The sequence below is a fragment of the Sprattus sprattus genome (genome assembly GCF_963457725.1).
Source record: "Sprattus sprattus genome assembly, chromosome: 7".
Lineage (NCBI taxonomy): Eukaryota > Metazoa > Chordata > Actinopteri > Clupeiformes > Clupeidae > Sprattus > Sprattus sprattus.
In genome coordinates, this window is record NC_137926.1 from 10,747,319 (window position 1) to 10,772,462 (window position 25,144).

At 45.4% G+C, this 25,144-nt stretch overlaps 1 protein-coding gene across 1 annotated transcript in view; it reads left to right on the forward strand.

The window, feature by feature from the left end:
• The window catches only part of kcnq1.2 (potassium voltage-gated channel, KQT-like subfamily, member 1.2), a gene marked incomplete at both ends in the record, with an annotated part of 145,754 nt that extends 131,901 nt beyond the window's left edge, over positions 1–13,853 (forward strand). Inside the window, one exon of the mRNA XM_080842988.1 lies at positions 13,701–13,853. Coding sequence (XP_080699114.1) covers positions 13,701–13,853 — 153 coding nt within the window. The remainder of the gene's footprint in view (positions 1–13,700) is intronic.
• Between the last annotated feature and the right edge of the window lie 11,291 nt (positions 13,854–25,144).

The window sequence follows — 25,144 nt, forward strand, 5'->3', positions numbered from 1 at the left end:
TGTACTTTGTGTGTGTGGGTGGGCATATGTTTATTATTTATTTATGTCTGTGTCTGTGAGTATCCGAGTGAGTGTGTGTGTGTGTTTGTGTGTGTGTGTGTGTGTGTGTGTGTGTAGACGTATCAAGCAGAGGCTGTCTGTGTCAATTCCTCCTCTGTCTTCAAAGGGCACTCAGGATTCTTAGTCATCTCTACATTCTCTCACAGACATAGGAAATATGTCCACACAGTTTCCCCAGTCAACCTCCTCCTTACACACACACACACACACACACACACACTGGTGACACAACATCACACCCCCACTCTGGCCAGCCCCTCATCATGTGAACACATTTAAATGTCGCTTCAGCAGCAGGCTTGGCCACACAGCATTAAGAGGCTGTCTCTGGCCCCTCTCTGACCTGTTACTTTCTATTTCATATAATACCCAACATTCATTTGATCACAGAATGCTGCTTGACTATAACAGTTTAATTAACGATTCATTCGTTGTGCGTTTAACTAGACAACATGGCGACATTTAGCAAGTAAAAGACTAAGGGGGAAAAATATGAAGATGCTTTGCAGTCAGCAGGATATGACAAGCATGAACAAACAGAGCTGTGGACATCTATCCCCTGGGGTCCCTTAGAAAGCTGTCCTTTATCTCTGGTTTCTGAATGTGTGTGCCTGGCCCACATTCATACACACACACACACACACAAACATACACACTCATACACACTGATACACACAAAACGGCAAGTTCATCCTAATTTGTGCAACTCATTCAGCATTCAGCCACCTGACAATGTAATCTGCGCTCATGAATAGAGTCCACTGTTCCAGGCCAATGAAGGGAGTGTTTGCGGGGCTATCACAGCGGGGAGACTCGTCATGTGAAATCAATGTGCTTTCTGACCTATGGTGCTGGGCCGCTCCCCAGGAGCCTTCCAAAGCAGGCCCAGAGAGGGAGAGAAAGAGAGGAAGAGAAAGAGAGGGAGAGAAAAGGTGGTCCCTGCCTGGCTTGGATGAGTTCAAAAGCAAGGAGCCCTCCGTAACAGCCTGAGAGAGGGAGAGAGAGAGAGAGAGGGAGAGAGGGAGAGAGAGAGAGAGAGAGAGAGAGATAGAGAGAGAGGTAGGCCCTGCCTGGCTTGGATGAGTTCAAAACCAAGGAGCCCTCCGTAGCAGCCTGAGAGAGGGAGAGAGAGAGAGAGAGAGAGGGAGGGAGAGAAAGAGAGGAAGAGAAAGAGAGAGAGAGAGAAAAGTAGTCCGTGCCTGGCTTGGATGAGTTCAAAACCAAGGCGCCTGGGCCCCGATGCCTCTCTTGAGGGGCTGCTTTGAGCCTGTGCACAGGGGCTTAAAAAGAGCTGACCTGAACTGAGCCTCTCCACTCCACTTCATATTCCCCCTCAGGCCGAGCGTGACAGAAGCTCAGTGTCTTCTCTTATTTATTCTGCATTGTGAAATGTGTGTGTGTGTGTGTGTGTGTGTGTACGTGTGCCTTGTCTTGCCTTACCTGGAAAAATGATTCATTTGTAGGGAAAAACAAGGAAGTGAATGGTTTTTCGCATTGTGCTAGGCACGGGAAAAACCCCAAAGGATTTTGAACTCACACTTCAGCCATTGCAACATCCTGACAGCAGAAGCGTCTGTGAAGGCAGGAAGCAAACGATGGCGGTGGCAAACCATGCCCACAGAGTGCCTAAAAATAGGCCCTCTCATGGTGCGCGTGTGTGTGTGTGGGTGTGTGTGTGTGTGTGTGTGTGTGTGTGTGTGTGTGTGTGGGTGGGGATGGGTGAAAGAAAGAAAAAAGGAAATAAAAAAAGACGAGTACCTGCAGTAATTTCCTGAAGGGTTGTATTTCCACCCTCTGAGTAAACAGTGGCACACTAAATGAGGACTCAGAGCTGCTCTCACTGCTTCCTTTCAGCAGACTGTGGACAGTGCTGTTGGGGTGGGGGTGGGGCAGCGTTTGATGGGCACCCCTGTGGCCACCCCTGTTTACCCCACTGTGCTAAAATTACCAGGCCAGACCCCTGCACTTCAGCACCGCGGTCCAACACAGAAGACACCCCCCCCCCCCACCACCTCCACCTACCTGCATTTTCTCTCTCTCTCTCTCTCTCTCTTCTCTCTGTTCTTTCTCTCTTCTCTCTTTCTCTCTCTCTCTCTGTCTATCTCTCTCTGTCTGTCTCTTTCTCCCTGGATGACGTGGCTCCTCTGCTCCAGCTCCAGCTCTGGCAGGAGGGCACAGGTAGCAGAGGATCTGGGCTGCTCCTGCTGCGTGGCACGCACACACACACACACACACCCTCAACCACACACACCACACCGCCCTGCCCTGCAGCACACCCGTCTGGCCGGCGCATCAGAGAGAGCTGTGGACACGCGTGGGATGAGAAACAACACCTTGGGACAGAAATACATCACGCGTGTCTGTCCATGCTCTCATCTTCCACAAGTTCATAAACACAGTTAGTCTACAGGGTGAATAGTCAGAAAAGAGAGAGAGTTCAAAGAGTTGTGCTTGACCCTCGTGTGCAATGCATACGAGGGGAAATTTCATGACTTTCACACAATTTCAAGTGTGTAAATTTATGTCAAAAACAACAGCTGTCTGACTGAGAAGACTAGAATAAACTAATTGTAGTCCATCGCAATGTTGTTCTGCATTCCATCTCTTTGGCTACGAATGCCTGTTTGGACATACCCTAATATCACGTCTGCGTGCTCGAATGTGTTTTAATTTATCTTATCCCGGCTGTTATCTCAGCCCCAGTGTAACGTTAGCCTACCTGAGCCGGTGCCCATGTGCCCTCTTACACAGCTTGACAAGGGGCAATGGCCCGTGCCCAAACAGAGCGGTGGCGGGGTGTGGAGTGATGGGTGCTGAGGCGCCTGGGCAGGGAAGAGAGGGGGAATTCACTGTGGCAGCTGTTTCCTGTAAATGGTAATGTATGGGTCGGGCATCTGTAGTGGAAAACATGTTTCTGATCGTGTGATTAAGAAAAGGTTCTTCCTGTTTGTCTTGCCCGCGGCCTCGGGGAAGGGGAATGCCAGAAGTGGATTCGGCAACTGCACACACCTGAGAAATCTGTGTTGGTAGAGAAAAAAAATCTTTTTTTTCTCAGTCAGCACAGATTTTGTTGACTCCCTGTATGTTTTAGAGTTCAAAATTCCCTGTGTCTCAACACCCGCAGAATAACACTTCACAGTTTCCAAGAGGCGCTCTCGGCAACAATAAACAAGAAAGCCGCTGCGTCAGCATGTGGAGTTCCTATATTTGGAAAGTAGGCGCCCCTGAGCATCTCTCACTTCTCTCTTTCGCCCAGACAGCTGAGCGCCGTGGAGCCGTGTAGCATGAAGGGGAGGGACGGTGTTAGTGGATTTAACGCTCCATACCGCGCCGCCATCTGCTGTGCCTTGGATGCGGGACGTGGGGTGGGGTGTGTTGGGGTGGGGCAACAGAGAGGAGCAGGAGGAGGAGGAGGAGGAGGAGGAGGAGGAGGTGGCGGCACACAGGCACTCGCCACCCATCGCCACTCTTGGAATGCCAGAGATAATCAGGCAGACAGCTGATAGGAACGCGGCCGCCAGGTCTTGTCCCAGAGCACAGACGCCCCCCCCTTCCACACACACACATTGAGGTCTGGGGCCTCAGGGCTAGAGGGGTTATCATCAGTCCCCAAGCACCAGATAATGGGGCCCCTCGTCAGGAATCTCCAAAACCTTTGGGTTGTTCTTCGCTCCTAGAGTCTTACTCTACAGAGCAGTTAGTAGAAAGCGATACCAAGGAACGACTGTGGTGCTGACCTTAGCCCTCCGCACCGCTACTCTCGTTTCTCCCTCGTTTACGAGATTCGCTCGAGCATCTAGTTCACTAGGTTGCTCTTGTTCTTGTTCACGTTCATCAGTGCCCTCGGCAGTGTCTCAGAGCTTGCGGGTAAGATAAGCCCATCGCGTCGGCACGGCCCCGCCTTGGGACGGTGTTTATAAGTGTGAGCAGCTGCTCGGTAAAGCCCCTGTTGGGCTAACTGGTCTGCCGGCTCTCTAGGCTACTCAGTGTGGCCTCACGGCTCACGGTTCACAGGCGGACCCATTTGTTCCACTCCTGTCACGTTTATATGACACCTGTGGGCTCGACGTGTGTGGGGTTGGGTATGGGTGTGTCTGTTCAGGCATTCACTGGTCAGTCCAAAAATGTAGCCAGTTGTACGACATTGTGTGTGTGTGTGGGTGTGCAAATGTGTCAAGGGTGCCTGAGTCATTGAAGCACACTGTCTGAAGGCATATTTTCATTTTTTGTTTGCTGGCTGAATCAGTGCTGACTCAAAGGTGACTCAAGGCTATGGACGCATAGGGCAGCGCAACAGCAGCAGCAAGAAGGGGAAGCAATTTTTCGCACCTTTGTCTAGTGACGCAAATCGCTCCCTCACCCCCGCCTAGATTCTTTTTAGATAAAGCCCCGTCTAAAGATATAACACCTCGTTAACCTGCACACACTCCTGCCAGCACGCGCTCAAGGCCTTTACCCCAGTTATCATGATGTCATCGCAGCTGAAGTCACGCAGCGTAGTGTAAAAACAAAGTCCACCCTGGGCTGCTCCAGCGCGTTACATATTACATGTTATATCACTTCTTAAGAATCCCAGGGATTTATTGCAGCCCGAACACCTAGTTCAAAATGAAACAATTACATACTAAATTATGTTGTTGTTGTTTTTTTGTAGAAATTTGACATATTTGCTGACAGGCCGTAAACAAACATACAGATATCGTCATATTGTTGAACTAAGGCATGTCTGAGTGTGAGTGAGTCTGTGTGCGTGTGTGTGTGTGTGTGTGTGTGTGTTAGTGCTTATGTGTAAGGGAGTGTCTGCGTGAGTGAAAGGGGGGCTTGTTGCCACCCCTGTTCACTTGGCCACCACAGGGGACCAGTAAAAAGAGGAGGGCTCCCAGCTGTCTCCCTGCACACATGTCCACAATGGCAACTGGCTGAATGTTTACGGAGCCCTCGCTAAATAAAAAAAGATGCAGTGTCGATGAAACTGATGCGGCCTGCAGCCACCACGCCACCAAAGACCAAGAGCTGTGACCAGACGCCCAGCGCCACTGAGTCACACAAGCACACACACACACACACACACACACACATCGTCGCGGTCGCATTAATGCCAACAAAGGAGACACTGCTCTAAATTATGTCAGTTCATGACCAGTTATGGAAGTCTTTTGAGGATTCTGTTTTATGCTTTGACGGGAGACCCTTGTCCCCTCACAAGAGATGATTCACCACCTGCTGCTAATGCTGTTACTCGTCGGCAGACTAAAAGGAGGCTCCGCGAACTCCCCGTGGACGAGATTACAGGCGTCTCTTGCACGCCTTATTTATCACAAGATTTATCTCAAGCTGAAGACTGTTTGTCTTGTCAAGGCGCTTCTTTAAGCGGTGTCATTTTTCATGATTTGCTTTTTTTATTGGCTGGCATGAAATAAGAGGGGGGGGGGGGGGGGGCTTGCCTTGACATCAAAGCCTGTCTGGGACGGTCTCTTTTTTGGAAATTTATGGGGCCTGCCTCCCCTATGTGAAAAGCATCAGTGTTTCCCACGTATGCCCACACACCGCGCTCACGCATGTAGCTCCCTGAGCGTGGCACACACAGACTGGCCAATCAACTCACTCACCCAACGCCCCAAATCTCATGAACCAGACCCGGGGACCTGAAGCTCAGGCCCCAGAGCACAATAGCAAGGGCAAGGAGGAGAGAGAGAGAGAGAGAGAGAGAGACATGTAAAAAGGGAAGTTTGTAGCACCGGGGGATTGTTCCTTCTCTCAGGAGCTGCTCTGAAACAAAAGCCGCTTTGAGCGCGTGCCCCCCCTCAGAAAGAGATTAGCCCTGGCCCAGCCACCCCCCCTCCACTCAGCCCCCCGCCCAGCCCCACCCCACCCCACCACTCTCACCACCCCACCCCTGCTCACACATACACACACACCCTCCCCGGAAAGGCTTTGGCTACAGTTTAATGGCACGTGGCACAGACCTCGATACTTATCATGTGCATCAGGTGCTCTTGCTTGGTTTCCTGTTCTTTAAAACATACCAGCCCCAGCCCCAGCCCCAGCCCCCCACACCACCACCACCACTGCCAGCGACCTCCTCCTCATCCACTGGCCAAATCCCTCAACCCCACCTCACCCTCCCTCCACCCTCCTTTCTCTTCTCGTTTTTTTTTTTTTTGCTTTTCTTTTTTTTCAAATACAAAGAACATATTGTATCTGCCAATGTTAAACTGAATCCATTCATCTTGGCAAAAGGGCAACTCGGCGAACCTGAGCCCTGCTCCACACACACACACACACACACACACACACTCACACACTCACACACTCACACACTCTGCTCCTCTTCCAGTTGGCTGTAGCCAGGCACAACTCAAGCTGCCCAGGCACATTGATTCAGGATCCTCGTTTGTTTTTTCCCCCCTTGTTTTCTCTTTCTCTCTCAGCTCTATCCTCTGACATTGCTAACACGCATGGTAATTACACATGGTAACACACACCAGCCTTCACCCAGCCTTCAGCTGACACACACACACACACACACACACACAAGTGGACCCGCTAACTTTCAAAACAGCTCGCCCCCGAAAACCAGCCTCTGGCTCCGCTCCGGGCTCCAAGCAACCCTCAAGCCCTGGGTTTGCATTAAACTCAGTGTGACACACAGCCCTCCAGCTTTGGGCCTACATCAATAACAGACATGACCTCAAATTTGGGCTTGGCCCAGAGGCTCCCAACTGACTCCACGCTACCTCAGATAACCCCGAGGAGCCCGACGCTGTTCAAAACACAGCCCATGCACATCCCACTCTGACTAATACTCTTCTACACACTCCTCTCGTGATAAACACATTTGGGTGGGTTAAGCTCCTTGCCTGTGTGTGCCCGGTGTGTTCATCCCAACCCAGGCATCCGTCCGCAGACAGTGCACAGGCGGGACTCATTTTGGAGAGAGGGAAAGAGGAGACAGTGACTCTGTTCCAAGAATAATAGTGAGCTGTTGAAGTGAAATTGGCCTTTGAAGTGTGTGCCGGCTGTCCGGGCCGCCCGCCTCGGCTCCTCAGATGCCGGTCCCGTGTTCCAGTTGAAGAGAAGCCACAAGGCTGCTCCTGTCCTGCTCACCTCCACTCCAACATTATCTCCCACTCCCTCTCTCTCTCCCCCTCTCTCTCTCTCTCTCCAGCTGTTCATCCAGAGAGACGGCTTTATCTTAAGACTTCCAGTTGTGTGTGTGGGTGTTTGTCAGAGAGACATAAAGACAAACAGAGAGAGAGAGAGAGAGAACGAGAGAAAGAATAACAAAATCCACCACTCCCTTTGTGTTATTCTGTTGGTGGGCACTCAGAGCCTCCTGGAGTGAGCTTTACATTATCCATTGTGCTGAAAGAATCATGGAACAAAACCACCTTTCCACTCTTTTTCCCTCCCTCCCTCTCTACCTCCCTCTCTCTATCCCTCTGTCATTTTTATTTTGTTCTAAGGGTGGGCCACTTCTCCCATTTCTATTGTTCAGCCAGGGAGATCTTAGAAGTTGAAATCTCTCTCTCCTACTGCACACTCAGTTTTTTCTCTATCTTTTTCTCTACCTCTTGTTGTTCCCTCTCTCACACAATCTTTTTTTTTTTCCTTTAGCCCCTCCCTCCCTCTCTCCTTCCCGCTATGATTTTCTGGAAAAAGCGAGATAGAGGGAGACAGAGAGAGATCGAGGGAGAACGAGAGCGAGGGAGGGAGAGAGAGAATGAGAGCGATAGAGGGAGAGAGAGAGAGAGAGAGAGAGAGAGAGAGAGAGTGAGTGAGGGAGGGAGAGAGAGAATGAGAGCGATAGAGAGAGAGAGAGAGAGCGAGGGAGGGAAATGGCACACAATGTAGAGGCAGTGAGGGCCAGAGCCAAAGCCAGAGCAGACACTGAGCCCCAGCGCTCACCTGACCTGACCCCGTGTTGTTGTTCACAGAGACAGGAAACCTCACTGACAGGGTCAGCACTCAGCCCCTGGAATCAACCCTGTGTGTTTGGGAGTGTGTGTGTTTGCACAGAAGTGCACATGCAAGAGTGTGTGTATGTGCACTTATACATTAGGAGTAAGTGCAAAAGAGTGTATATAGTGCTTGTACCTATGCAGCATGTGTGGTGTGTGTGTGTGTGTGTGTGTGTGTGTGTGTGTGTGTGGTGTGTGTGTGTGTGTGTGCGTAATTGTGTACATGCATGTGATTGCATACAGTATGAGTGTGTGCTTGAGCAGGTCAGAGCATGACACCACGCAGCCATCTGCATCACAGATCCCATCACTTTTCTGTCACACTTTGCCCTCATGCGCCCTCCAACTCTATTGTTGCAGTGCGATGGTGAGCTACCGTTTCACATTTGTTTTCCATATAGTTTACCGTGATCCACTGCCAAGACATCGCGCTAGCTGGTAGTTTGTCTTTTCTGGGAGGCAACTTGTCATGGCAAACGTGACAGAGAGAGAAAACAAGAAAACAAGAATGAAAGAAAGAGCGTGTGTGTAGGAGAGAGAAAGAGAGAGAGAGAGAGAGAGAGAGAGAGAGAGAGAGAGAGAGAGAAAGACTGAAAGTACTGTGGTTTCATTCATCTGGTGTCTATTCAGGGATACGTCTAGGTTTACTTGGGACAGGGCGCATGAAATGTACTGCACGTGCTTGTTCTGTGAATGTCCTAAAGCTTCTGGCCATCACCTGAGCCTTGTTGTTGGATTAACTGGTGTGCTTGGACACAGATAGAGGGCTCATCTGCAGGAGATCTGTGCAGTCATTCCATCAGCTTCACTTTGGCATTAACACCTTACGCATACATTCTATTCTATTCTATTCTTAAGCACACATTCTATTTCTATTCTTAAGGATACATTTTATTCTATTATTTTCTTAAGCATAAATGGAATTGTGTTATTGTCTCTGGAGATGTCACCCCAGTCTTTCTCTCCTTCTCTCTCTTTCCCTATCGCACAAACATACACATTACCACTCTCTATTCCTTTTTTCTTTCTATCGATCTTTCTATCTATCTTTCTCTCTCTCTCACACACACACACACACACACACTAGACACAAGCTCACATCAAACTCATCTCTATCTTTTTCTTCTTCCAACAGATGGCAGTGTAAAACACAAGACCAGTGAAGTCTGTGACTATCAGTTATTTTTCCACAGTCACAATCCCAATCACTATCACTATCACTGATCAGTAACAACTCACTAATGGACAGAGATACGATCAGTACAGCGAGCCAAGTCAGACTCTGCTGCAGTGATGTTTGACTTTTTTATTTGCTAGTGCACATTGAGAGTTTCATCATGAGTGATACAATGTGACAGGAAACACCTTGGAATCCCATGGAATACCTTACGATGTCAATGTCATGGCAACCTGTCCGTTGGAATCCCCTCTACTCCTTATATTGTTTGGCAAATATGAGCAGAATTTCAATGTCACAGCTGGCAAGTGGCATTTCCTTTCTATTTTGCTCTCTCCTTCTCACACACATAAAGAGAGAGAGAGAGAGAGAGAGAGAGAGAGTGAGATAGATAGATAGATAGATAGATAGATAGATAGATAGATAGATACAGCCGCGGAAAAAATTAAGAGACCACTTAAAAATTATCAGTTTCTCTGGTTTTACTATTTATTGGTATGTGTTAAAGTAAAATGTACATTTTTGTTTTATTCTATAACCTACTGGCAACATTCCTACCAAATTTCAAATAAAAATATTGTCATTTAGATCATTTATTTGCAGAATAATGACAATTGGTCAAAATAGCAAAAAAGATGCAGTGTCTTCAGATCTCGAATAATGCAAAGAAAACAAGCTCATATTCATTTTTAAACTACACAATACTAATGCTTGAACTTAGGAAGAGTTCAGAAATCAATATTTGGTGGAATAACCTTGATTTTAAATCACAACTTTCATGTGTCTTGGCATGCTCTCCACCAGTCTTTCACATTGCCGTTGGGTGACTTTATGCTACTCCTGGCGCAAGAATTCAAGCAGCTCGGCTTCTTTTCATGGCTTGTGACCATCCATCTTCCTCTTCATCAAATTTCAGAGGTTTTCTATGGGATTCAGGTCTCGAAATTGGGCTGGCCATGACAGGGTCCTGATCTGGTGGTATTCCATCCACACCTTTACTGGCCTGGCTGTGTGGCATGGAGCATTGCCCTGCTGGAAAAAACATTTCTCAGAGTTGGGAAACATTGTCAGAGCAAAAGGAAGCAAGTTTTTCTTCCGGGACAACGTTGTACTTTGCCTGGCTGAGGTTTGTAAAAGACCATAAGGATTGAAAAAAGCGGACTGGAGGGTCTTCTAGTTCGTCTTCTCTGATGAGTCCAATTTTCAGCTTTGCCCAACACATGGTCGTCTGATGGTTAGACGGAGACCTGGAGAGGCCTACAAGCCAGAGAGTCTTGCACCTACTGTGAAATTGGACTCATCAGAGAAGACGAACTTAGAAGAACCTCCAGTCCGCTTTTTCAATCCTTATGGTCTTTTACAAACCTCAGCCAGGCAAAGTACAACGTTGTCCCGGAAGAAAAACTTGCTTCCTTTTGCTCTGACAATGTTCCCCAACTCTGAGAAGTGTTTTTTCCAGCAGGGCAATGCTCCATGCCACACAGCCAGGCCAGTAAAGGTGTGGATGGAGTACCACCAGATCAGGACCCTGTCATGGCCAGCCCAATTTCGAGACCTGAATCCCATAAAAAACCTCTGAAATGTGATGAAGAGGAAGATGGATGGTCACAAGCCATGAAAAGAAGCCGAGCTGCTTGAATTCTTGCGCCAGGAGTAGCATAAAGTCACGCAACGGCAATGTGAAAGACTGGTGGAGAGCATGCCAAGACACATGAAAGTTGTGATTTAAAATCAAGGTTATTCCACCAAATATTGATTTCTGAACTCTTCCTAAGTTCAAGCATTAGTATTGTGTAGTTTAAAAATGAATATGAGCTTGTTTTCTTTGCATTATTCGAGATCTGAAGACACTGCATCTTTTTTGCTATTTTGACCAATTGTCATTTTTCTGCAAATAAATGATCTAAATGACAATATTTTTATTTGAAATTTGGTAGGAATGTTGCCAGTAGGTTATAGAATGAAACAAAAATGTACATTTTACTTTAACACATACCAATAAATAGTAAAACCAGAGAAACTGATAATTTTGAAGTGGTCTCTTAATTTTTTCCGCGGCTGTAGATAGATAGAGAGACACAGCAGGTTAGAAATATTCGCTGGCTAGTTGTGTATGTGAAGACTCCAAGGTAAACCTTGACTCAATAAACACTCAGTGACATCACAGGTGCACCTAATCAGAATAATGCAAAACATTGGTCTTCACCTGAAATGGACATGGAAATGAGAAGGTCTATTTATCTTTTCCAGTCATCTTTTGCTCCGTGTTTGTTGACCTTGATTAACCCCTGTGTTTTGGGATTCATAGGTGTGACTTCCGCAACCGGGAACATGTTGACCTGTTTGACATTGTCAACAACGGGTGGGAGTGACCAGCATTCTGTAGGCAGGGGACTTGTTTTTGCCGGGAGACTCACAGAGATGGAGGGTGGGGGGGAAGGGTGTTGTCCTGAGAACGCAACCATTGTCTGGCTCACCCATGGTTGTCGTCCCCCTGGTTGTCGTCGCCATCAATATCACCTGACCTGCTTCCCCCCCAGGAGAGCAGGAGGGACAGGGAGACGACCTTTATCAATACTCCTCTCCACCTCCGTCACTCACACAGCCCCTGGCACGTCTGCTCAGACACCCTGTACCATAGAGGTCAGTTGTTTTTCTAAATGAAATCAGTCCATGTTGAGAGAGAAATATGCCTGCAATTCATACTAAACTCTTGTTTTCATTCGTCTGTTGACAGCGGTTGGTCTCCGCTGTGCTTCACTGTGTATACAGCCTGTGGCATAACCCAGTGGGGCTGAAGCTGTGGGCGTGGTGGGTTGGGCTTCTGCTGTGCCCTCTCTGTGCCATGTGTCCCAGACAGCTGAGGAGTCACCTGTCCTTGTATCACATGTCCTGTCCCCAAGCTGAGGCCGAGAAGCCTGACAGCCTCGTCTCCCCCCCCCCCCCAAACCCCGTCCCCTGGGCGCCCACTCTCTCAACGGCCCAGTGACCAAGCTGACGGTGATGGGGAGGGGGAGGGGGAGGAAAAAAATTATAAAAACAAAAAAACAAATGGCCGAGTGTATTTTTGGAGCTGGGCGCGCAGTGATAAAAGTGGGGCGCAGGGGGCTCACGCTGCCCGGGTTTTGTTTTTCAAGGGTCTCCGAGGGTCAGGCTGTTCGCTGCGAGCGCACGCAGGAATTTTCAGAGCCGTGCAAAAAAACATGCCTCTGGAATGTTGATAACACTTCAGATTACTACAGACATGTTTATGATACAGATTTACATTTCCCTCAGACTGGGTAGTGAGCGTTTCGTGAAAATATATTTATGTCAGCTCTCTGGTAAGCCGTGGGGTCAAACGCAGTGCTTGGTGAACTCTCTTTCCCTCTGAGTCTTGGTTAGTTTTACTTGGTACTTATTTCTTTTGTTTGTATCGCCTGTGTGCCAATTCTTTGACTGATGGCAAAGGGAGTTCACTCGTGTAGTGTTATAAGAAGGCTCTTCGGCGTCTCGTATATCCTCTCCAATGAATATACCGTGCAAACTGTAATATAAGTAAATGATAATATACATGCCACAAATCAGACCCGTTTAAACAAAGCAGCCCGGCATTCGTGGCGTCTCATGGCTCCCTGCTTCTTAGAGATCTGTGTCAGCTGTGGGCTGAGGAGAAAAGGCTGAGAATCGAGAGAGACTTTTTCATGGCTTGAGTGAAATGCCCCTCCCTGGCAAGCATCTGGCTCTTTTTACCCACGATTCCCCGAGAGACCTCTATGCTGACCCCAGTGTTGTTCAAGTGGCAACTTGAACCAAGACCCATTGACCCCACTGGCGATATATTTATTTAGTTTATTTACATACATATATTTATATATATATATATATATTATATGTGTGTGTTTGTTTAGTCCATTTTTCATTTTTACTCGAGTGCGATCTTGGCATGGAATCAGGACAGTTATATTACATTTGCTTGAACACTGTCCAACTGCGAGAGAGATGAACCCCAGGGATTAATTTGGGGGATAGCAGGAGGAGTTCAGGACGCATTCAGTTGCAGCTCCGAGTGTTTATTTTTGAACTGTGAGTATTTTTATGGCAGACATATTGATGGTTGTGCTGTCTGTAAACACTATTGTGGGTGTGTTTGTGTCCATGTGCTGTACGTGTGTGCGTGTGTTTGTGCCATCAGCAGGCATGCTCTCCAAGTGTGTGCTGCTTCATAGCCTCCACAGGCTCTCTGTGTTATTGTCCTGTAATGAATGCTTCGTGTGGATGGGGTTTGAACAGAAACATGTCATTATCCAGCGTGAATCTGTCATTCTCTTTAACTTGGGGACTCGCTGAGACAACAAAGCGCAAACATGATGATGACATATTTACTGAGCTATCGTGTTTCTCACTTTTCACATTTTCAGATGTGGAGATCCAAAAAAAAAAAAAAAAAAAGTCCGCTGGGGCTTTGTTTGTTTCGCAGGCCACAGGAAGCCGGTGTAATGTTTCGCCTCCCTTGTGTGCAGGTGCTGGAGATGAACCAGAAGATGGAGGACATCCTGAAGATCCTGGTGGAGCAGTTCAAGCCCAAACCCGAGCTCCTGCACAAACCGGCGCTCTGCAGCTCCCGCGTCACCGTCATGAAACACATGGGCGTCAGCATGGACGAGGGCCAGTGACCGCCCCGCCCCGAGAAATCCCCCACGCCGGAGATGGACGCAACAACCATAGCAGATTGGGGGAGGAGAAGCCAAAGGAGCCCCTGCCTTTGCCCCCTTCAAAACCTAGAATCTTCATGGTCTGCCTACCCCCCCCCCCACCCCCCACCCCCAAACATCAATAGTCAATGACCCTTGACCTGGGAAGAGAAAGCCACCAACTGGGCTATGTGGCTCTAACCATTCTCTTCCAGATTAGCGGAGGCGCTCAGGTGGAGTGTTCACTGCCACACCTTTTTCAAGGGAGAGGTCAAAAGAGTCGGAAGTGTTCGTGTTATTGACAGAAAGGTTACAAGGGGTCAAATGGTAGGATGTGATTTTCTCTCTTGCCTCTTCATGTTTGCTCCTGGACATCTCTGTTGCAGTTTAAACACAACAAATACCTAGGCTAACAAACTTCGAATTTTTTGCTTTTTCCTTCAATGTGGATTTTTTTTTAGGGTAATGAAACAGCCAAAGCGATCGCAAACCCAAGTCTGCGAATTCAACTGATGGTTTTGGCACTGCCGATATAAACAGCATAGCACTGGATATTCTCCCCACATTAACCTAGCCCACTGTTGTTGGTGTCCAACATGAGTTTGTTGCTACAGCTCAGGTGACATGGAGACAGAGCAGTAAAGAATGTCCTCAGCCTCCGCCTGACTCGAGGGGTGAAAATGGGCTCCAGCAAGTAATCTTCCCCTGATTTATGGCTACAGTTAAGCTCATAAAAATAGCAAAAAAGCCGTGACAGGGTTTAATGGAGTATTACAGGAATACAAGAGAGGAAGAAGGAGACTTATGGTGTGTTGTGCAGTTTGTCCAGTGCTGAGTGCCAAGCTCTTCACTAGGATATTCATTTAACGTTCCCCAAAGCTAAAACACTCTTATTTTCCTTCCTACGTCCACACAATTTGAAATAAATTCGCCCCATTAAATCCATGATTATTTTTCTCACTTGAGGTAATTAAGTGCTGAATTCCTGGCAAGGCTAGATTACTGCCGGAGTGAGTAAGTGAGTAGATTTAATGGAAAGAAAAGTAGGAAAAATGTGTAAAATTTAAACAGTAGGCTGGGGGAGCTCGGCTTCATCATGGTATGAAAACGCTCTGAAATATCAAGTCGCCAAAAAAGAACAACGCTCAGTGGCTGAGGTCCATAGCGTCAGTTAATGTGTTTATCTTCTGTTGCTGTTCTGCCAGTGACAAAAAAGCAGCAACAATCACAAAGCCCTGATTTTTATTTTTTTTTGTACTGTGTATTTAAGTCTTACCATAATTATGGACCGTACAATCTTGAAGGCTGACAACTCAAGGGGATGGGGATGATTGAGGGAGAGGAGAGAGGATTTCAACTTACCATTTTCCTGCCTTTTCTTTTTGCTGTGGTTAATCCCAAGGTTAGTCGCAAATGTAATTTCTGAAATGCGGCCTGAAGGAACCTGAGTTATTGTTTGAGAGGGGGTGGAATCATATAAAGCTCACGCCTCTGTCCATATATTTGTACAGTTTTGTAAGAAATGTAAATAGAATTGCCTTATGGTTGTTACCATGTATTCAAGATGTAATGGTCTATTGGGTTGTCTGAAAAACATGGGAAAAATTATATTTATTACTCTCAAAGGATGTAAATAAAGTATACATTTAAGCCTGTTGTTCATTTTTCAAATAACTCTTCAAACTGTGTCTTCATCTGAATGTTTCTTCATTCATTGTGAGAGATCTTTTCTCACTCCTTGAGTAGGAAATTCGGCCTACAAAGACTTAAGGTACAGCACAACACAGAGAACCCACAAAGTTTATATGTCTTAAGATTTCTTACCATCCTGCAGAGGTTTTGTCAGAAAAAGATATACATATATAAACATATATCAGTCTGCTAACTTCTAAACTTTAATATTCCAGAAGTGACGAGCAAAGAATGGAAGAAGTCGAGGGAATGAGAATACATCTCAAATTACCACTCAATTATATTGGCCTTCAAAGGCCAAAAAATATGCTGGATGTCCCAAGAACAACATGGCCTGAGCAGGAGTGAGATCCCACGGGAGGGAGAGGGCGAGAGGGGAGGCCCCTGGTGTGGAGCCATGTTCAATTACAGAGGGCCAGGCTCCACACACACACACACACACACACACACACACAGTGTTATACTGCTTTTGTCTCTCTGTTTTATGTCACTAACGGGAGACCTTGAGACAGAACCGTGGCCCGCTGTTTACAGAGGCTGCTCTATGCGACTGAGACACTGTGCCGCTTTCATGTGGAGACTTGAGAGAGCCTCCCTACTTCAAAGGGGGTTTTTGATGTTGGAAACACTGGATCACAACCTAGCCGGGGGAAGAAAAAAAAATCAACCTCTTGAATAAAGTGCCAGATTGAAATAAATACAAATAAATAATCATTAATTGAGACGTGGCAGGGGCCAACGAAAAGTTGCGTCCATGGGAGTCGTGTTGAGGACTGGTTCCCTCACAACTGCTGGAGTGTTCTGAAAGGGGTACTGTGTGACGAAAATTCTGGCCATGCCTCCTCTGCGTCCAAGAGCTTTCTGTGAACTCACACTAAAGCTTTCAGTTCCCCCACGGACCTGGGTCCTACGAGCTTTGGCATGATGTGCTATTATAAGCGGAAGCCATTCTATCGCAGCTCCACTGACCATCATCCCAATGCCTAAGGGTGGGTTTGACCTGATGACAAACCCCACCAGCCGGGCCCATTACGAGGGCCGTGTTTAGACCACTACGGACACTCCATGGGGCCACCTGTGCCACAGGGCCCCATAGTGGCCCTCTGGGTTCCTATGAAAGCAGATATGTGTGTGAACAGGTGTGGGGAGGGGGAGTGGACACAAACAGTGTTGCAGCAGCTGACACACAGTGCTCATTCTGAGGTCCCTAAATAGCTGAGGGCTTGTGACAGTTGGGCAAAGCGGCTGTTGTTGTTTTTCCATTGCTTGGTCCTGGTCCGTCGTCTAAGATGTTTACCCCTTTCTCCAGTGTTTTCAGATGGAGGAAGAATAGCACTGTGTATTCTGGGGACGGGACAGGAGATGAGACACAGTACAATGGTTTCCCCAGAGTATGATGATGTCTGCCAGCCTAATCCTTTTTTGGATCCATTCAACAAACGGAGATACAGTGCCCGACCTCTGACCTCTGGTCAGTTGGCTGTTGTGCTGTGTCACCCTAGGGAGACAAACAGCTATGAGGTCAGAGGGTTAGTTTGACCTCTGACCTCCCGAACCCAGTTGACTTCCTTCGGCCTTCGGCCATATGCCCTCTGGTGTTCTGTGTGACCCTGCAAGTCCGCAAGTCCACCACAACACAATCAACGGTGGCGAGGGGCTTATACCAAAGGGCGATCCACTCTCCAAGTCTAACTGCCTGCGGAGCCCTTGGCCAGGATTGATTTGGTCTCTGGACAGCTGTGGAAAAGAAAGAGTTTTTGGGTCCATATGTTGTTAAAAAAAAAAAAAAGGGGGGGGGTGGGTGGGGGTGTGCTGAACTAGGTCACACTGCTGGGGACTTTGCTCCCAGACAGTCTGAGAATTCCGGGCTGGAACTGGAAGGACTTCAGTGGTGAAGTTTGGTTTGGCCAGTCGGAGCAGTATGTGAGGCATGGGGGACAGCTGCGGGCCCGGCTACTGTAGAGCAGCGGACGGCCATGCCAGTCACGGGGTGGGGTCTCACACAGGCCATCCATGGAACTACACACTGCTCCCTGCGTATACCATAACACACACACCTGAACACACTTTCTCTCTCGAAGAGCTGGAAGAACACGCCTTCAAAGTATTATATGAGGCCAAGCAGAGACAACACATAATCTTGTCTTGATAAGACAAAAAGATGTCACACACATATATTTAAAGATGACTTTATCTCCCTCTGGAACAAAATACTGTTTTCTGATTGGCTAATGGGGTGTACATTAAGTTTGTGGAACCGCACACCTTGGACGTAGTCCCAGTAGAAAAGTTAAATCGCCGTTCCATATCAATGCTCTTGAATGGTTACCATTGACAACCAACGTAACGTTTATTTTTTGACAGCTAGGATAATTTGAACCAAGATGGCGGCGTGTTGGGAGAAGTGAGTGGGCAATGTTTTATGTCAATTAAGCTATCTACACGACTTTTTATATGTCTAAATTGACTCGGTTAGTTGTTTATGTTCTACACGAATGTTGCAGAGTATTGTAATTCTTAACTGAAAGTCTCGAATATTATTTGTAGGCGGCTGCTAGCACTTAGAAAAAAAAACCATTGAAACAGATGGTAGCTCACACGGCTTACTAGCCGGCTCGATTGTGAGCCTTCGACCAAAATTACTAAACTTGACCTCCCTGTTGCTCTGTCCAACTTCACCGTCAACGGAAACGTGGAGTTCAACTGTAAACAGTAAAACCTTATGAACAATACCTGTGTCCGTGTGTCCGTTTACTTTACAGAGGTGAGCTCATGAGTGTCACTTTGCAGCAACGCCCGGGGAAACTAAAGGTCCAGTTCCACGCACTACTTTCTCACTACTTTCTCTAACGGGAGCACTAGGCTTCAAATGAAGAATTCATCAGGTTATTTTGCATATTAAATGTCCCAAAGATAAAGTAAATTCTAAATAATAATAACAATAATAATAAAAACATTTTTTTTGGATGTTGTAAACAGGAGATAAGCGGGATAACGGCCTCCGAGCTGTGCAGTTCTACGAAGTTAATGGACTTCGCGGAACAACACCGCTCCGCGTCGTGGTGTTCTTTGCCCCGCAGCGTCCATTAACTTCGTAGAACTGCACAGCTCGTCGGCCGTTATCCCTTACTTAATGTACTTCACAGGAAATTAAATAGATTCAGTACATTCTGAAATATGAACTTATTGTCATGGGCTACATTTGGATTCATTTTATGACATCAAGAAACCAATGACACAGGAAATGTAACTTTCAGGAAATCTAAAGTGCCCTTTGTCCCTAAAGGTAATAAACATGCCCTACCCTGAGTCAGAACATCTGATGCTGTGTCTGGTCCCTTTAGCCCTGCTTATGTATACACATATTGTGTGTGTGTGTGTGTGCAAGTCATTTTCACATGTTTAGCTGTTTAAATGGAATTGTGTGAAATTCACCAATAAAACACACTGACCACTAACAAACAGGGAAGCCCAATCAGTTTTAACCAGTTTCACAAGGAAATATAAGGTCAGCATCGAGCTTCACAGTGCAACATGTTCTACAAAGTAAATTCTATTACCAGAGCCAGGCTCAATTTTTTGTGGGCCACAGACAGAAAAATCCCCTCTTGGCTGCTGGGCGGTTTCCATCCCTTACCCATGTGCTGCTGCCAGAGTTAGAACAGTGAGAACTGGACATGAAGTGTTTTCCCCCCATCAGGTTTTCGTCTGGGTGCACAAAGCTCCCGAAGATTTAGCTGTGTTTTTGTGTGAGAGTATCGAGTTAACCCTTCAGCACAGAATGACACGAAATTGTATTTTAGTATGAAACAGTTGTGAAACTGCAGTAGTGATATGTTCGAAAGAAGAAGAAGAAAAAACACATTTAAAAAACATCCTTAATTGAAAATATATAATACTTAACTTAAGACCACTGTATGTTTGTGACAGCCTTGGGAAATCCTGGTATGAGGCCAATACAATGTGTAGATTTTTGCCAACTGGTTAAACATGTTGTTTGACCTTTTCCAAAAACACTGGGGAAAATCCCATTTGTACGTGTTTATATGTATGAACACACTGAGCTATAACAAGCGTTTTGTTGAACATCTCAAGAAACAAGAAAATTAAAAGTATTATAATTTGGAAATTTCATGAACTCCATCTGTTTCCTAATGAGGCCTGTCATCAGGATGTGAATAATACCCTTAGAGCTGAGGGGTAGGAAACCCTTATTGCCACATGAAATGTGTGCGTGTCACCAGATCTGTGCCACCACTATCAAGAGACAAATCATGACAAGTCATGTCCTGTGTCAGCAGTTCTCATTAGGGAAATGGAGAAATAGATCACTTTAGCCTGAAAGACAATTGCAAACCCCTACCAGGAAAATGTATAAACTTGATGCGTGCGTGCATGTGTGTAATAGTGATGTACCCGATTAAAAATAGTGTGGCTGGAAGTTAATGACATGGTACGATTAGGCTGTCATGGAAATTAAATTGTATAAATGGGGCATTTTTTTAAAAATATGTACTGGAGAAGAATTCGTGTACAGAAAGCTGAATATTTATTAACAAAATATTCATCTTTTTATTGACATACTGTACATACAACATGCAGAGAAAACTGAGCATGTGTAAATATAATATAAGGATATAAGGTGTGCAAGAATAAAGAGAAAAGTGATCTGTAGATTGACCATAACAGTGTACACATATACATTTATTTTAAGATCGCATTAAAACATTATTCACCTTTATACATTGGATAGAGAGCAGGCTATGGTGTTGTTTACTGTTGCTAAGCAGAAATTAGGTTGCGGAGGCGAGCGGAAACATTATTTTTCCATTTAATGCAACAATGAATTGCTCAATAACATTATAGGAGTTGCATGGTCTATTTGCTGAACATCCTCAGCATTGAACATGCACATCACAACAAATTGTCTAACAGCAAGAGTAACCACACAATCAAAAGATGGCCACAAACCTAGATGGCTCTTTTCTGACAAGCATTGTCTGTTTCACTTCCTTGACACATGGACACTTCAAAAGCTTTCTTTTGACATCTTTGCATTTTTTAAATAAATCTCCAGCACACTAGCTTGCCGTGAAAGGTGGCTGATTTACATGCACACACACAAAATAAATGTGGGGCCACACAAACTTATTACTGCCACAGTATATCTATATAGAATCTATGTCACATAGAAGAAGGCACAAAAGTGAAAATTGAATGTGTCTGAATACAAATTATTGCTCAGTTCGCATCACTGCATCTTTTGGCCTGGATCTTTTTTGTTTATACTCATCCATACAAACGGTTAAAAACATTTCCTAAGTGTCTCATACACCATAGATATACTCAACAGCAGCAGTGAGCAAAACCCTCCGTCTCCATTTGTGTCCTTTTGATTTCTCTGCTAAACTTGGGCCCATTCTATTTTTCCAGCATAGATATTGTGGGTTCAGCTAAGCAGAGCACAGGAGAAAAGGGAAAAAAAAAAAATCCAAAACAAGGCCCTGAAACGTCTCGCACTATAAATGCATCCAGAGCCTTCCTCCTCCGGCCCATCTGGAAGTCATCACTCCAGTTATGTCCCCTTCACTTGAGATGACAGGGCGGCTCCGCACGAGAACGTCACTGAGGAGCACGACACGATAAGCCTGGGCTGAGCCACGCTACATACTCACGCATCGCTGCTCGGACCATAGCAGGTAGTGGGAGAGAGGAGCCAAGCACTTGGGCTATGCGATGCTACGCTACGCTATGCAGCAGCATTTATCTGCGTGCTTGGGCAGATTTGCAGGTGATAACAGATAAAGGGCCTTTGACTAGGCTGCAGGTGCGCTCATCTAAAGAGTGTCGACCATCATCCCGAAAAACAACGTGTTATGCAGGCAGAGGCCCAAGAGAGATGCTTTACCAAGGCAATGCTGCAGGCTCACACACTATTGCCTCAGCACGGGCTCCCAGCACTCTGCCCTTCACAAGAAATTTGTTCTGTGGTTTTCGGGCGAGACATTTGCATGTTTGTCGGTAGGTGTTAGCTTTTGCTTATTTATTTATTTCAAAAGAAAAGGGAAGTGTGCCAGGGGATTTGCTCATGACGTCTGCTGTGGTTAGTGGAGGAAATATGGAGGAAATAGAGGGTTTCTATTAAGTGCACTGGTTGCCATTTACAGGAAAAAAGGGTAACCTGCTGTGGTTGACTTTACAGTAAATTGTCAATTTGGGACAAGATAGTTTGGAAGAAAAAGTGTTTTACTGCACCTATCTGAATCAGTTATTTTTTACACACACACATTAAAATGATCAGACTGAGATGGAATGCACCAATTAAAACATGATCTTTGGGATTATTCTACACCTAAAACACACATTCTAAACATTCATAACTGACTGTCTATGTATTTATCACAGAATTGTAAGGGCCACTAAGTTAAAAAATAGTATGATACTGAATGGAAACCTTACAACCATGACGACAGACCAAGTCTTGAAGGACTTTTGCACAATCTTCTTCAGTTTCCTAAGTCTTATTTCACATCATGTGTGTAAGAGATAGAGGCAAGTCTGTACTAGTTCTGCAACATATCCTTTGTGGTTCAGTGACACATGCAGTCAATTCAAGATTATGTGACTGGGCAACAAAAAATACAACCCCATTTGTAAATGTCTGGTAACAAACACAAACTTACAGTTAAATCAGAAGAGTTGCAACATCACATTAAAGATATAATAATGTGAAATGTCTTTTTAAAAGCTCTCTAAAATCTGCATGGGTTATGAAGGTAATTTAGGGAGATTGATAGTCCAGGGTCAACCCTAGATCACTCCATTAAGGAACACGGGCCTAGCTACCTCCCCCCATTACCTACGTGAAAACAGGCAGTGTGCTTAGCTGCAGGAGTGGTGCCTTCTACTGGAGCTCACAGGGGGTGCTTTATGAGGGCCTGTCCATTAGGGGCCAGTGGCTCAAAGGGGGGGGGGGGGGGGGGCGCAGATTCACCCAAAATGGTCCTCTCCTCTTTTTGAGCAGACTTCTCACTCTTTGGCCTCTCTTCTGTTTTCTGCTGGGTGGAGACTCCTAGCCGGGGGCCTTTGTCTGCGGTGGAGCCCCAGACACAACAGTGTGCTGCAGCGGCCCCGCACAATGGTGCACGGCACAAAGCCACATACACAGGAACAATGTGCACATCTCTGAGAACCAAGGGGAGACCGAGCAGCCAAGGGGAGAGAGCGCGCTGAGGTCACACACCTGCACCCTAACAACCCTCAAAGATAGGCTGCAGGTGTCTTCCTGTTTTTTTTTTGTGTGAGTGTGTGTGTTATTTTTTTTTTAGTTGAGGGGTTTGACGGTGAGGCACGTTGCATGTTATAGTACTCTGAATGAAATGAAGGTGCCCGAAATGATTCAAAAGATCATACAGAGAAACAATGATTCATTCAGGAAGGTGTTAAGCTAAAATAAGAGTCCCTATTTTCACACTTGTGATAAATCACATTTTACTCTGATTGAAATTAGTCGTCAATAGCCACAAATCAGTTTGAAAATGTGTCGTAATAAGGTCCATAAATGACTAATGAATGACTAAATGCAGGATCATTAACCCTGTATTGCAGGAAGTTAGCTCATATCTTGAATGTGATGATAAAATAATCAGATTACACAACTCTATTATTTCCTTATAATTCTTGTGACAACACTGGCCTGATAATTCAATGCTTATACTGTACACAAAGACAAATATATTTTCTTAACGTTTAATTAACACAATTAACAAGGTCATTGGGATGTTAAAATAAGATTGTAATTTACACTGGTTACACAAAAAGTTAGAGTGCCCTTTTTACTACTGTGGAGGAGGGCCTGCTGAACAGATTTGTGAGACTGACACAAATAGCGAAAAGACAGAATGTCCATTGGAGTTCTAGAACGTTCTGTTAAGTAACAAATGTCCTAACTCAAATATCCCCAGATTTGCATAGGCCAGCATGTGCCATATGGTACTGTCTGATGTGCCTATTCCAAACATGGAGGTGATAAGAACCTCATTTTGACCTACTTTGCAGCACGTAGGCCTGATTACTAAGTGGTGTGATATCAGGCTTTGGCAAGTTGTAATGTATTTAGTGATTGTTGACATCTTTAACGGATTATTAGGCAGTAGGTTTGAATATAAAACTAGCAGCTCTCAGGCATGACCTCACCCCAAACCCCCCCCCCCCCCCCCCCCCAACATAAAACCCATACTAAGTAGTGAAGTCACCTTAACATCATAGTTTATATTGTATTGGATGTCACCATGTAGTGTGCTTTATTTTAAACTGTCAAAAAGTTGCTTGCTACCCCTTTGAAAAAAGATATAGCCCCCTCAAAAGGTACAAGTAGACATACATAAAACTGGAGTAGGGCCTCTAGGCAGAAGTATTTTATTTTATTAATATTTTTTTAGCATTGTTATTTTTTTTTTTAAAGGAAAAGAGGCTACATAGGTTCCATCCACTACCTATTTTGTTGTATAATAATGTGTCTCAGTAGCAAAACATTTGTTGAGATCATCATTCTATGTGATGCTCAAATAATAAAATATTTTTTTTTTATTTCAGATCATATAAAATAAACAAAAATATTAAACAAAAAGAAATCAGAGAAAATACTAGATCAGGGGGAAGCAGGAGATTTTAGGTCTTTGCCAATATATTTGCCACTACTGGCAAATTCCACATGCAGTATTTTCAATTTGCTGTAAACACGCATGACAAATACACGTTATTAAATATGTTGTATTAATAAAGTGTCCAATAAAACAACCACTGTGAAAACAACCAACCATTCGTGTTGGTTAATACTTTTTCTATAAATAAAAGGCCTGTGGTGTAGGTCTGAATTTCTCACACACACTTTCCTCTGTGAAATCCAAGTCGACATCACCAAGTGGGGATTTCATGTCATGTCAGACAAAAATGCTTCATAGTCTACTTTAAGGTATTCATAACGTGCTCTAACTTAAAAGAGTGATTATTCTTGAGATAGCATCCTCTATTTGTTGCATAGTGTGAAGTACTTTTCTCCACAATTGCTCCATCCTCAGTATAACCAAATGTGTAGTCCACATGCGCTTCAGTAATAAAACTTGATGACATGGAGGTTTACTCACCGGATTTCTACACTCTTCGCTCGTACTTTTATCCAAACACGCTGGAATAATGAAATGGTTACTCTGTAGCCTATACATCGCAGCAAACTAGCCTGAAATAGATACAGCCTAAATCAGACGAACCACAACCGGCATAGACCTCGACTTTGTGCGAGATAATATCTTGCAGGAAATTGGCAATGTCGAGCGTTTCAGTTTTATTTATTCTCAACGGCAACATACGGGAAAAAAGCTTTAAAAGGGCAGAATCCTGTTTAGCGATATTTAACTGTCTGATTTCAAATCTCCCGTCAGAGTACGCCATTGGTTGCAAGTAGTTGTGTGCCCTCGCTCATGAGGATATGATTGGACACTCTCAACGTCACTCAATACGTCTGTTTTCATACAACTAAATGTTTCATCATGCACGGTCTTTGCGTGCGATACATTCCTTTT